The 12705-nt window shown below is 36.5% G+C and overlaps 1 protein-coding gene across 3 annotated transcripts in view; it reads right to left on the bottom strand.

Annotated features, from left to right (window-relative positions):
• C14H18orf54 (chromosome 14 C18orf54 homolog) overlaps positions 1-12705 on the bottom strand; it is a 39202-nt gene that overhangs the window by 7954 nt on the left and 18543 nt on the right. Inside the window, exon 9 of one of the 3 annotated variants that reach the window (XM_059894222.1) lies at positions 8998-9514. The exons of 1 other annotated variant lie outside the window; for it this stretch is intronic. In XM_059894222.1, the coding sequence (XP_059750205.1) occupies positions 9442-9514 (73 nt within the window). In that variant the 3' untranslated portion in view covers positions 8998-9441. Of the gene's footprint in view, positions 1-8997; positions 9515-12705 lie in introns of those variants that run through there. One more of the 3 variants, XM_059894224.1, reaches the window with a different exon arrangement.

Below are 12705 nucleotides of genomic sequence, written 5' to 3'. Positions count from 1 at the left end.
TTGAACCTGAGACTATGGGGTCATAGAGAGTGCTATAAAAACTCCATGCTATAAAATCTAGACATTTCTAGATCCTAGAACTGGGATACAGAGACATCAGCTCCTAGCTTTACAATTCAGAACTCTACAAAGATGACTCAGAGGGGAGTCCCCCTTCTATCCCGACCAGACAATAGAGAATGCCCAGCCTCCCAGTCATCCTGCCAGATCCTCCCCTCTACTCCTCAGCCCTCACCTCTATACCTCACTCATCCTTTCACATTTGGGGGCTCCTCTTTGTGACCATGGCTAAGTAGAGACCTGACATGGAAACTGAGCCCCTCAAATTTCACATTCTACTGTATACAGAAAACAAGTCACATGCAAACCAGGATACGGATGTTATAACATCTCCTGTAAAGTTACTTTGTAGGCATGGTCACCAGCTAGGAATCTGAAACTTCTACTAATCCATGAAAAAACTAACCGAAGCAGGGTCTGTTAGTTCAATACAGTGATGCTATCAAAGTTCGTGTTTCACCTCGTTGTCCCTTTCTGTTTTTACTCGTTCCCCACCTCACACCTTCTCTTTTCTCCAACTTGAAGTGAGAGTGTTGGGGAGGCTATGGCCACTGGCTTAGTCTACCAGCTAAACTTGCTTTAATCATATGTACGGTGAAGAGGTCTAAAGGATAAGTAACAAGTGTGCTTCCCTTGAACCTCCACTCCCAACTCATGATGTCAGGCCTATACCTTGCTGAAGACCCAAAGCGAAATATTCTTTCAAGGGCCACCACTTTACAATGGCAAAAGCATGTGCCTAGGCTCAAACACCCTTCCATTATGTGAGTGTGGGGACGGTAACTAGGAGAGACGGAGCGCAAAGGACATCAGTGGTCTAACAGGAACCCTGGGCTGAAGCATCCTGAAGAGGAAGAAGAGAATTGGGATCCTAATCATAATGCTAACAGTCTAAAGAATGTATCTGGTCTACAGAATGGAGAGAGATGTTTCTTTCTCCTCAAAATAGTTATACCTTGGTGTGGGAAGGGAGAGGGAGATAAGAGCATTTCTTAACATATTCCAGCACAGTTTTCAAGAGTTGTAACTGGTGAATGAATGCCAGGGGCTGAGCGCAAAGCCAGATAAATGGGTAGCAGGCCAATCACACAATTTATCTTGTTGCTGCCAAAATAGTGCCCTCTAGCGGGAAAAATTTTAAACAGTCCTTACTAACACTGACCAGCATCTATTTCTACAAAATATCCACACACAGGCAGCTAAATGGCAACAATTATAACTAGCTGAAACTCTGAAAACAAGTACTGACATAATTGCATTTATCAATAACAGCTAACACTGGGCACTTTCTATGGTGAGGCACTGTGCTAAGCAAACACTTTACAGGCATTCTCTCACTTAATCCTTACAAGTGTGTGAGGCAGCCCAATCGGCTCTGCTTTATAAAGTGAATCTTACAGCTGTAACTTGCCCAAGGCACCCCAACTAACAAGGGGGGAAAATCTGACACTTAAATTTTAAACCCTTGTACGAAATCTGACTCAGAAAAACACGAAGAATGAGAACTACAGCAGAAAGTTGGGAAACGTTTGCAAAACTTTGTTCATTTTTAATAGAATATTGATTCTGCTTTAACTGGGAATAATAAGTAAATCTCTTTCTGAACAAAATTTTTCATATTTCCCCCAGGTCCAAAAAAATAATAATAAAAATGAAGACCGAAATGATTTGAGGTCCTTCCAGGGCTCCTGTCATCAGGGCTTCTGAATCCCACTCCAAGAGACTTCTTTGTGCTTGTTTCTGTTGTCTTCTTATACTCAAGTCCAAAGGCCAACATAAATCATTCAGTAAATCAAATAACATCTAGTACTGCAAACTAAGACAAATAAATAGCTGTCTAAATATTATTATAAAAAAATAAAACCTATATTCTAGGGACTTATTTTACAATATCATAGGAACCCCAGTAAAACTGTATTTCTGAACAAAAACTAGATAAGGCCTACTTTCTAGCTTTATTTCCTGAAGAAATTACTAACGTAATGCATTTATGTCACAGTATCAGGCTTTAAAGACTAACTACTGGAAAGAAGGAAAATAGTATTTGGGAAGAAGTTCAAGTTGACTGCGGCCACAAATCAATGGAGGGACTAACGGCAACAGTAGCAAAGATTAACATTCACTTGAAGCTGCAGCAAAACCACTGGTCCCATTCCTTCTGCCTACAGAATAAAATCCAAAATTCTTGGGGGCCATCTGAGCATGGCCCCCCAAACCACTTTCTCAGCCTCATTCATTCAGAGAAGAACTATTTATGTAGCACTTTTAATTACCCCTAGGCACTATTCTAGTTGTTGAGGGGTAAACAGTGAATAATGCAAAGCTCCTGCCCTCAACATTCAGTGAAGAAAAATAAGGTAGGAGGTAAAGGGGAAAAGCAGACCAGCATGGGGCCTGGGCGGGGAGGGGTCAGGGTAGGCCTGTCTGGTAAAGTGGCATTTGAGCAGACACCTGAAGTGAGGGAGGGAATCATGGGGTGTTTGTGCAAAGTCTGACCAGATGGGAGGAAACACTGCAAAGGCCTGGAGGCAGAGGCATGTTTGTAGTTACCTGATAACAGCAAGACCAATGTGGCTGAATCAGAGAGCAAATGGGGTGACAGGAAAGGTCTCGGCCTTGCAGGGGTGAAGGGAGAGGTGTTGGCACACCTTATTGGGTTTTCTAGGCTAGGGTAGGAACTTCACAATTACTCTGAGATGGGAAGCCACTGGAAAGTTTGAAGAGGTACAACATCATCAGACACGTTTCTCAAGGATAATTCTTGCTACAAGGTACAGAGTAGAATGGGGAACCACAAGGGTAAATTCAGCCTTCTGTCTTATTCCTAGCGCCTCCCCCCACCTAGGTGTATTACCATTATTAGCAGCTAGTGTTTACTGAAATCACATGTGTGAGGCATTACCATTTAATTCTTGAAACAAAACTGCCAAGTACCTACTACAAATGGAAGGGAAAATTTAAATAAAGCCTCAGGCAAGATCAAGGAGCTTGTTTACAACAAAGAGCTAATAAATGGTGGAATCATAAAACAAATCTGCCCGATGTTAAAGCACTGGTTTCTTCCACTACAACACACAACATACCCTTCCAAGTCAGTAATTTTGTATCAGACCTTTTTAATGACTCAAGTCTTTGAACGTCTTACTCTCTGCCTAGAGCAAACACCCTTTCATCCAATTTCTTTGACAGCAAATTTGTTCATTTTGGAGATCAGCTCAAGCATTCCCTCCTGAGCGAACTCATTCCTGATTCTTCCAGCCATTTAGCTGCTCCATCGCCTGAGCCTTAATAGCAGTTGCTCCATCTTCGTTTCTCTGAAACAATACTTACCTGGGGTAGTGTAACTGTATCCATTTATGTATTTCCATCGAGTTCCTCAAGATAGCCATACTTTGTCATCATCTCTCCCACCCTTACACTCCTCTCTCCTCCTTCCACCACCACGCAGAGCAAAATAAATGAATGCTGAATGGAATAATAAATTATCAAAGAACAATATGTAGATCCTTTATGCGTCTACTCTATGCATCTTGGACATCTGATGCCACATTTCTTAAAAAATGAAAACTCACCAAAAATAAGAGATAAATATGAGGTGATGAATGTATTAACAAGATGGAGGAATCTTCTCACAATGTGTGTATATCAAATCATCATGACATACACTTTAAATATCCTACAATTTTGTCAATTATACCTCAACAAAGCTGGAAAAAAATTAGCTATGGGTGGCAGTAAGAAAAAATACAGGGCTTCCCTGGTGGTGCAGTGGTTGAGAATCTGCCTGCCAATGCAGGGGACACGGGTTCGAGCCCTGGTCTGGGAAGATCCCACATGCCGCGGAGCAACTAGGCCCGTGAGCCACAATTACTGAGCCTGCGTGTCTGGAGCCTGTGCTCCGCAACAAGAGAGGCCGCGATAATGAGAGGCCCGCGCATCGCGATGAAGAGTGGCCCCCGCTTGCCGCAACTAGAGAAAGCCCTTGCACAGAAACGAAGACCCAACAGAGCCATAAATAAATAAATAAATAAATAAATAAATAAATAAATAAATAAATAAATAAATAAATAAAAGATGTTTAAAAAAAGAAAAAATACAGTGGATGGATGTTAACTAGACTTATATACAAATATCAAATATCGAATCATTATGTTGTACACCTGAAACTAATACATGCCAATCATGTATCACTACGAAAAATAAAGTGCATACTCTAGAGTTTTGCTGTTAAGTAGGGCTCTGGATCATTTGTACAATATAGATATTCAAACAACACAGGGAAAGCTAGACAGCATTCAAAAAAAAGTGAGACAATAATGAACATAAAACTTTGTCCAAAAAAATAATTTAGAAACTAGAAACAGCCTGAAAGATGGAAGTAGCATTATTTTTGTTGGTTTCAATATTAGGAAGACCAAACTGTGCATGTGAGATTGTCTTGAAAGGCAAAATTAAGAGTAATATGTGGAAGACACAGAAAAAATCATGGCTTAATTGAAGCAATATACTACAAAACAAAGCATTCCAATTGCAGGAAACGCTCAAAAACACTCAAATAAAAGTTACGTGGCACCTTGATGAAAAACAATTGAAGGAATGCAATCTACTCCTCTGATATTCTGATCTTCATTCATATAATTCCAGAATACTTATAATAGTCCCAGATTTCTAGTTCAGATCCATTTCCTTTTACAAAATTATCAGATTCATTAGATTTTGAAAATATTGGCCCAAGGTTTCTTACTGGGCCTGTTTTCCAAATGACCTGACATTTTTGCTATTTTACCTTTATTCCAGGTTCTTGGTTTGGACAGGCTACACAGTATATTGCACAACAGGAAGGTCAGGGTTGGACAGGGGAAGCATTTATTTCCCTTATGATGTTTTCTCCCACCAAAACCTTTCTAGAACCTGACGAGTTTCCATGCCAGTCATCAATTTATAGTCTCTCAGCTCCAAATTCACCCTGACGGGGCTCACCTGCTGCTTTCTGGCAGCTCCACCATCAGTAAACAAGGTGGGTATAAAGACACCAGGTAGTTCTCTGCCCCAGTCACAGTCCCAGAATGTATGGCTCTCCTTGGCGACCTCACAGACCTGGCCCAGGCTGGTGATCACCTTCCTTCAACTTTCCCAATACAAACCCCTTACGCTCCAGGTGTCCAGCCAGCACTGTCCAGCACGCAGAAAGAATCCTCACTCCCTCTCCAGGCCCACACCCAGACACCACCTGCAGCTTCCCTGAACCTTGGAGAATGGCTTCCTGCTTGCCTAGTAACTGAAAACCGACTCTGGTCTGGGCAAACCAGTAAACTGTGCCATCAAGTGGACTGCAGGTACCCCTTCAACAAGCTCTGAACCCAAATCTTAGCTCCTTCTTACAAGGTTGTCCTTCCTTGAGTACTCTCCCTTATCTCTGGGGTACCATATAGAGCTCTCTTGTATCTTATCTCTTTTGTCACAATTTAAAACTGTTTTTCCCCCTGTGGAACCCGGGAGAGAGGGAGGCAGCCATGTCCAGGGAAACACCACTTCTTCAGCTGCTGCAAATGCTGAACTCCCGGGAGTCTGACCAGTTTAAAACTTTTTTTCATATTAAGCTTCTCTTGTTTACAATCACTGTGTGGTTTCTGTTTCTAGATTGGACCCAGACTGATAGTTTCCCATCAAGCCAGGCTCAAAGAAGCAACACAATGAAAACCAGCCACTGAAAGTTTCCCTAGACTTAGTCCTAGATCTGTAAAATAGCTCATGTACCTGATGAAATGCAGAATATATAAAAACTCAAAAATCTTAAAGTTCTGAGGGCTCAAGAGGTTAGAAAGCTTATAGCCAAGTCATCCAAAATACAAAAATGTTAATCTTATTTGATAAACTGCAATATCAAAAAAGAAATCTCTTCCATAATAGGTTTAATTTACCTCATTTTAAAAAGGATTTGCAGGACATCACATAAATAAAAGACGTGGTTTCTCCTATCTTGAGCTTACAACCTTATATAGGAAATCAGGCTTAGAATTATCAATTAACACTTTAAATTTACATGTTTCTGGTTATACATCATTATGTAAGAGACACTATCAAGGAGACAAAACAAAATCAATCATCTAATATTTTTTGAGACATTTTCTCCCCTAGGGATACAAATTTGCTACAAGAGGAGTATCAAAAACATAAACAAGAAATATAACAGCTAAATGAGCAATGGGGAAGGAAAACGGAGAGCCAACCTACCCGAGTTTGGAAGGTGAGAATGTTTGGAAAAGTAAGTATAAACTCTGTCAGAGCTTTAAAGAAATGGCAGAGTAAGCTTTAAATAACCAGAGTGAAAGAAAACTGAGTATCTCAAGTATGGGAAATAATATGCATAAAGGTGAGAATATACATAGAAAGTCTGGGAGAATCTGAGTAAAGCAATTTAGCTGCAGCAAACTTGCTGAAATAAATCAGTAAGATTACATTGGTGGTGTGTACAACAGTATCTTGTAAACACTAGTCAGGATGTCTTTGGATGTATGAACTGAAAATGAGGGGAAGAATGGTTAAGGGTTAAATAAATATTAGGAGGCAAATGGACTAGTCTTGGTTAATGTGACGAAGTTGCTACATTGTAAAAAAAAGTTGTTACGCAGACATGTCTGGTCTACTGTAAGGACAATGTAGGATAAACTGGGAGGGTAAAAAACTAATTTTTTTTGTTCAAAAAAGGAAAATGATCTTAGCCACAGATGAATTTTGTTCCCTTTCATGCTACTTGCCTATTGTCAAGTTTACTTCTTGAGAGCACTTCTAACAGAGGTTTTGAGACACAGTGAAAGGTGGGACAGGAAAAAAGGAAACAAATTCAGTTATGAGTGATTCCACATATTCAAAACATAGGGGGAAAAAAAGAAATCTTGTCATGATTTATCTTCAGGCAACATTTTGGTATAACTGCATATGACTTAACAAGACATTATCCCAAACATTAAATACAAAATAATAACCCCCAAAATCCACATTTATAAATTTCAACAAGAAATAACATAACTAGAGAGACATATAACCCAAACAAACCCAAGAAGACAGAGTTCCTCAGTTTGGTCAGAAATCTCTATGAAGCTGAAATGAATTGTCCCAGAAAAAACTGAGAGTTCTTACTGATAATAAAGAAAATACAGTTGAGTTTCAAGTCTTCACATATGCATCACACTTTTATCCCTTGATCTCAAATAATTTTTGGAATTAGGTTAAATTTTTTCATGCTCAATTAAAGATCTGAAATGTCTTATTAAAATTTTATCACTTTTTCTATTTAATATTTTTCAATATATCTAAAAGAGAGAAAAAGGTTGATAAAACTTTATATTCACAATTCTATTTTTAAAATCTAATTGTTCTCATCTGCTTTAAATTCCCAACTCAGCAGTCTCAATACGGTTGTCTCCTTTTTTTCCTCTGGAAATCTCAAAATAAAAAATACTGAAATATTTAACAATTAACTAAATCAATTCCTTAAAGAATTTATTGAACATTTATCATTTACATTTTTTTCTTGTTTGAATCTCCTATATATTTTTTTGAAAGGTTAGAATTAATCATTTAGATAAAGTTCTCTTTTTTGCTAAAAAACTTAAACTTCCATATTTAATACAAAAGGGTAAGTATAATCAAGTTTCTTAAAATACTAGTTATAACAAAATTTTAGAACAGGCTTATCTTATTTAGTACTGGATATATGTTCTTGCAAATAGGAGCACTAACCAAATCAGTGCTACTCAGAGTCAACACAGCATAATAATCCCTTTGGAGATGCTTTCTAGGTATACTAAACATATTACATCTGATCAACATATAATATGTAATTATCTGATATCTTTGTCTGCTCTGCCTTTAGAAGTCGTTGAATACTGGATTTCGCTGGAACATGCTCCGCTCAGATCTATGTTCATCCACTTAAAATCTATCTGCACTTTTAACGGCCAACCACATTTCAATCATCAAAGTAATGTCTTGTTTGATTGTATGCAAACTATCTGCTGTGAAGCAGAAGACCATAATCAGAAATAGAATGTCTGTGGCAAAAACACCTCCACAGAGTAAACCAAACAAACTTATTAGCAAGTGACTCTCAAACTGGGCAAAAAGAATAGTACAGTGACTGACGCACTAGGCAAGGAAAAAAAGACAGGATTGACTCCACAGTCTTTGGCATGTAAGTTCTATAACAAAGGTCTTAGATAGTGCTTTAAATTGGGGGGAAAAATTCTTTGACCCAATGTACTTAGAAATTCCTATTTGACAGTGAAGCTACTTATTAGCAAAAACGCTCCAATTTGGGTAGTGTTAATTTGTACTATTTGTATACATACCTATTCTCTAATTTCATCAGGCTTTTTTAATATGCTTCGCCATGTCTTATGAATTATTTCTTCATTTTGTTGGTAAAGATGCTTCCTGCTTATTAGACGCTCACTTGGTAGAAGTTGCAAAATTATAGAGCAGTCCTAGCTAGTGACAAACCCTAAAGAAAGTTTGCTTTAAAGAAAGTTCAGCACTTACAAAATAGCTTTAAAATACAGTTACTTTCTGATTTTCCACATTCACTTAAGTTTAGTTATCAAATTTCATAAAGCAACTGGCCACTGATATAGTTTTTACTAGTTTGAGCTAACCTCAAAACTTAAATCTGGGAAATAATATCAAAATATTAAAATCTCAAATATCCCCCCCCCAAAATATTTTATAAACTGTCAAGTACTGTCAAGATTATCTTACATAGAATCAAAGCATTAATTAAATGAGGTTTTCCTGGAATTCACAATATAAAACATCCTTTTAGCACTGCATCAATTAATGTTATTTACAAATATAACATATTCTTAAATCTTTGCTTTATGAAACTTGAAAGTAACATACTTCCATATGGATAAGATACACCATAACAATTTTGACATTCTCAAGCTCCTTAAGTGGATGCTAACTTTATAAAAGAGTCTATTTAAGAGATTTTGGATAGAAACCAGGAAAAGCTTCTTAATGATCCAGAATCAGATGATAAAATGATGAGGATGCTGAAGAAGGTTAAGTCCATGTAAGCTTCAAGAACGGAAATCATCCATCTTCGAATATTAGACATCTGACAGCCTGAAGACCAAAGTCAGACTAGGACATATGGTGTGGGTCCTTCTAGTTCACCTCCTGGTAGTTTGGCACAAAATGAGGATAGGCCACAAAAATCTATGGACATTTTCAAGTCTGGTTTTTAAAAAATATATAATACTTGAACCAATCACAGAATAATATATGGCTTCTAATTACTTTGTCAGTTTAAGCAATAGGAAAAAAAATACATTTTTGTTGTGTGGTGACTATTTATTGGTTAGACTTTTATTTTCCTCTTCACATTTTCGGTGACTGTTTCCCACTGGAATCATCAACCAGGTCTCTCAGGCGAGATAAATGGTGCAAAGCCCTTCATTAAAAAGTATAAAACACATTATAAACCAATATTAAGGAGTGAATAGGTAATGCAAAAAGAAATGGTGACTACATTGTTTCTTAACTTCAAAATTAGTATGAGAGATAAGTTTATGGAATAGTTTTAGTATCAAAACTGAAAATTTTTCTTTACAAAACCTTGCAATCTGAATAACTGAGGGTTAAAATAATTCATCTAAAATTCTATAAACACTTACTTTAAAAAATTATATGTTTGACATTTAAGGGTTTTTTTTTTGAAAGTGTGCCAAGTAGCCTAATAAGAAACAATAATAGGTATCATTTGTGTCACACTTAAAGCATCTTTTTCAAGTACTTTGCAGAATGAAATGATACCTTCTGATATACTGTGTATAACATTTAAGAAATAAAGGACATAATTCATTTTTAACATGTACATTCAAGGCAGCTAAATTGAAATAGCACTAAAGAATCAGTTACAATTGAGGAAAACTCATTTTTATTGAGCATGGGGGAAAACAAATGACAATTACATTGAATAATGTAGTATTATACCAACAACCTGGTTTTTCTCAATCAGCCCTCAGACAAACCAAGAAGATAGGAGCCCTTAAGTTTCCAGTCTTCCTCTAAAAGTATTCTTCCAGCTTTCCCTCTCCCTTACCCTTCAGATCCTTGAGGATCACTCAGAAAATATCAGTTAATCAACCATATTTCAGATCTCTGATAAATAAGAGACCAAGAAAAACAGAAATAATATACCAGTAATCTCTAAGGTGAGAAATTAGTGAGAAGTTACTGAAAGGTGGTGACTACAACACCTTATTCTACAGTCTCCAACACAGGTTCAACTGATGTATATTAAATAAAATACATCTTCCACTTTACCAAGGATAAGGAGATGGAGGAAATTAGTAGTGTTAATTACTGCATTACATCTATTTCCCTGTACTCTATTTCTTAGACACTTTTACTCAAATGTATTAAGAATCTGAATTCTGCCATCCTTTTGGCAGCTTCTGTTAATTTTTGAGATTGTCATCTTCATTAACTAAATGACAATAACTCACCCAGAGTTACTAAGCAATCAGAGGTAAAATTAGACTTTATTATTTCTACATCCTATAGTAATATCTCTCTACTTAAAGAATTATTTTCTTCCTACAGACATATTTATGAGGAAGAAGATAATCTGTAAATATACTTGGGGCTTATCTTCCTTTTCCTTTTCAGGCTGTGATTCAAGAGAAAGAAGATGACAAGTGGCTAGAATCTGATGTTATTGTTTACAAATCGGAGGGTCAACAGATCCTTTAGATTTAGGGGGTCTATGAAATTGGATGGGGAAAAAAATCATCTTTATTTTCACTAAATGCTATCTCTACATTAGCATTTCCTTCCATTATGAATGTAAGCAACAGCCAAAATCTGTGACCTCATATGCCATAGAAATCAGAGGTATTTTCATATCACATTATAGTCATTGCAAGTATGTTTTATACTCATCAGTACTTCAAAATTACAATAGTTATATAATAGTTACAAAATTACAACAGTTATTAAACCCACTGCTAAAACATACGTCCTCTAAGTCTTTCTGTCTACAGTCCAAAAGTTCATATGACATAACTGGCCAACTATTAGACAACTTTAGGTCTAGTTGTTCATCCACCAAATAGTGAAGTCTCACTGGTAACCCAGACATCAATGCCTTCCAATATTCCCTTTAATTGTTTGCTGATCAATATGTGAAAGGTAAGTAAAAGAGCACACCATGGTTTAATGCTTTTATTCAAGTTATGCAAAAGGCCTTCACACTAATACATGTTTTTACAAAATGAATTTTAACTTACCTGTATTTTAAATGTATTCTTATTTTAAATGCAATAAAGAGAAGCATATATTACTAATTAGAAATGTATTTTAATATTTTCATAGTTAATTCACTATAACTGGTTTCCTTTCTAATCCCATGTAGTATATTTTATGGTTTTAAAGCACAATGTCAGGTAGAAAGGGGAGTGGGTAATAATGGGAAGGAATAAAAAAGCTAAGTAGAAGTGTGAAATCTTCAGTCTCCCTACCTCAGCTACGCAATCAGTTGGCAGTTCCTTTCATCTAACCTCTATCTCCCGTTTTGAGAATAAAGCGATCTGTTTAGAGAAGAGTCTATCAAAAGTGATTGGTATTTCAAAGTTAAGTGTAGGGAGAAGGGAAGGATAAAATTGTAGAAGGAAATTATTCTTGATTTTCTTCTCTCAAAAAGTGGAAAAGCAGGCTAATGGGGAAAACATCAACCTAAGGGTTGTATTACAACATTGAATAGTCATTCACCTTAAAAACTGAAATTAAAAAACTCATTTCTTATTGTGACAATGTATCTATTGATGATCATTCCAGTAAATACTAATCAACCCACAGAAACTCAGTAACACTGATTATGTGATGGCAATTTAGCTATAATTTACTCATTGACATCTTACATTTGTTTTTCTACTAGTACTACTATACTGGTTGTTCTCTTAAATACTATGTTTACTGGCCTATATTCAGCCTAGTATCCAGCAAGAACTGAATGAAAGGCTTTTCAGAACAAACTGCCTACTATTTCCTAGATCTAAGTAAAGTATGAGTGTATTAGAATAAAGAAAAATATTTGCTTTAGGGTCAAGTTTTCCAAGTCTGAGAGCTAATTCTGTCTATCCCTAGTATAGAATGAAGACCAGAAAATTGAGCAAGAAAAGACATCTGAGAAATGAGACAATTTTCCAGCTATCATTAAGTTTGGTTTTCACAGCATGGCCTTTAGTATTGAGAATTACAAAATCTTACACATTCATATCCAAATTACATGTAAAACAACACATTCTGAAGCCAAAAATTTTTGGATGACTGATGATTCTGCAATCGTCTACTACTGCTCACCTTTATAGTATGCGAGCAATATACAATTGCTCATTTTTTATGACCAGCCTAAGCTTACATGACATAATAGAAGATTCTAGAAAAGGCCCTTGCTCAAAAACTACAATTTTTTCACTGCTTAAAGATAATAATTTTAATATGTAAATGCATAAGACAAAGCTAAGTGTTATAGGGATACAAAACAATTACAACTTTGATTCCTACTAAAAGCAAAATCCCTCTGGGAAAAATAACATTTTAAGCTGCTACCAATCATTTTATACTTCAGATCCAATGAAT

Source organism: Balaenoptera ricei, chromosome 14 (assembly GCF_028023285.1).
Source record: "Balaenoptera ricei isolate mBalRic1 chromosome 14, mBalRic1.hap2, whole genome shotgun sequence".
In the NCBI taxonomy this organism is placed as follows: Eukaryota; Metazoa; Chordata; class Mammalia; order Artiodactyla; family Balaenopteridae; genus Balaenoptera; species Balaenoptera ricei.
This window is presented reverse-complemented; position numbering and strand designations above follow the sequence as displayed.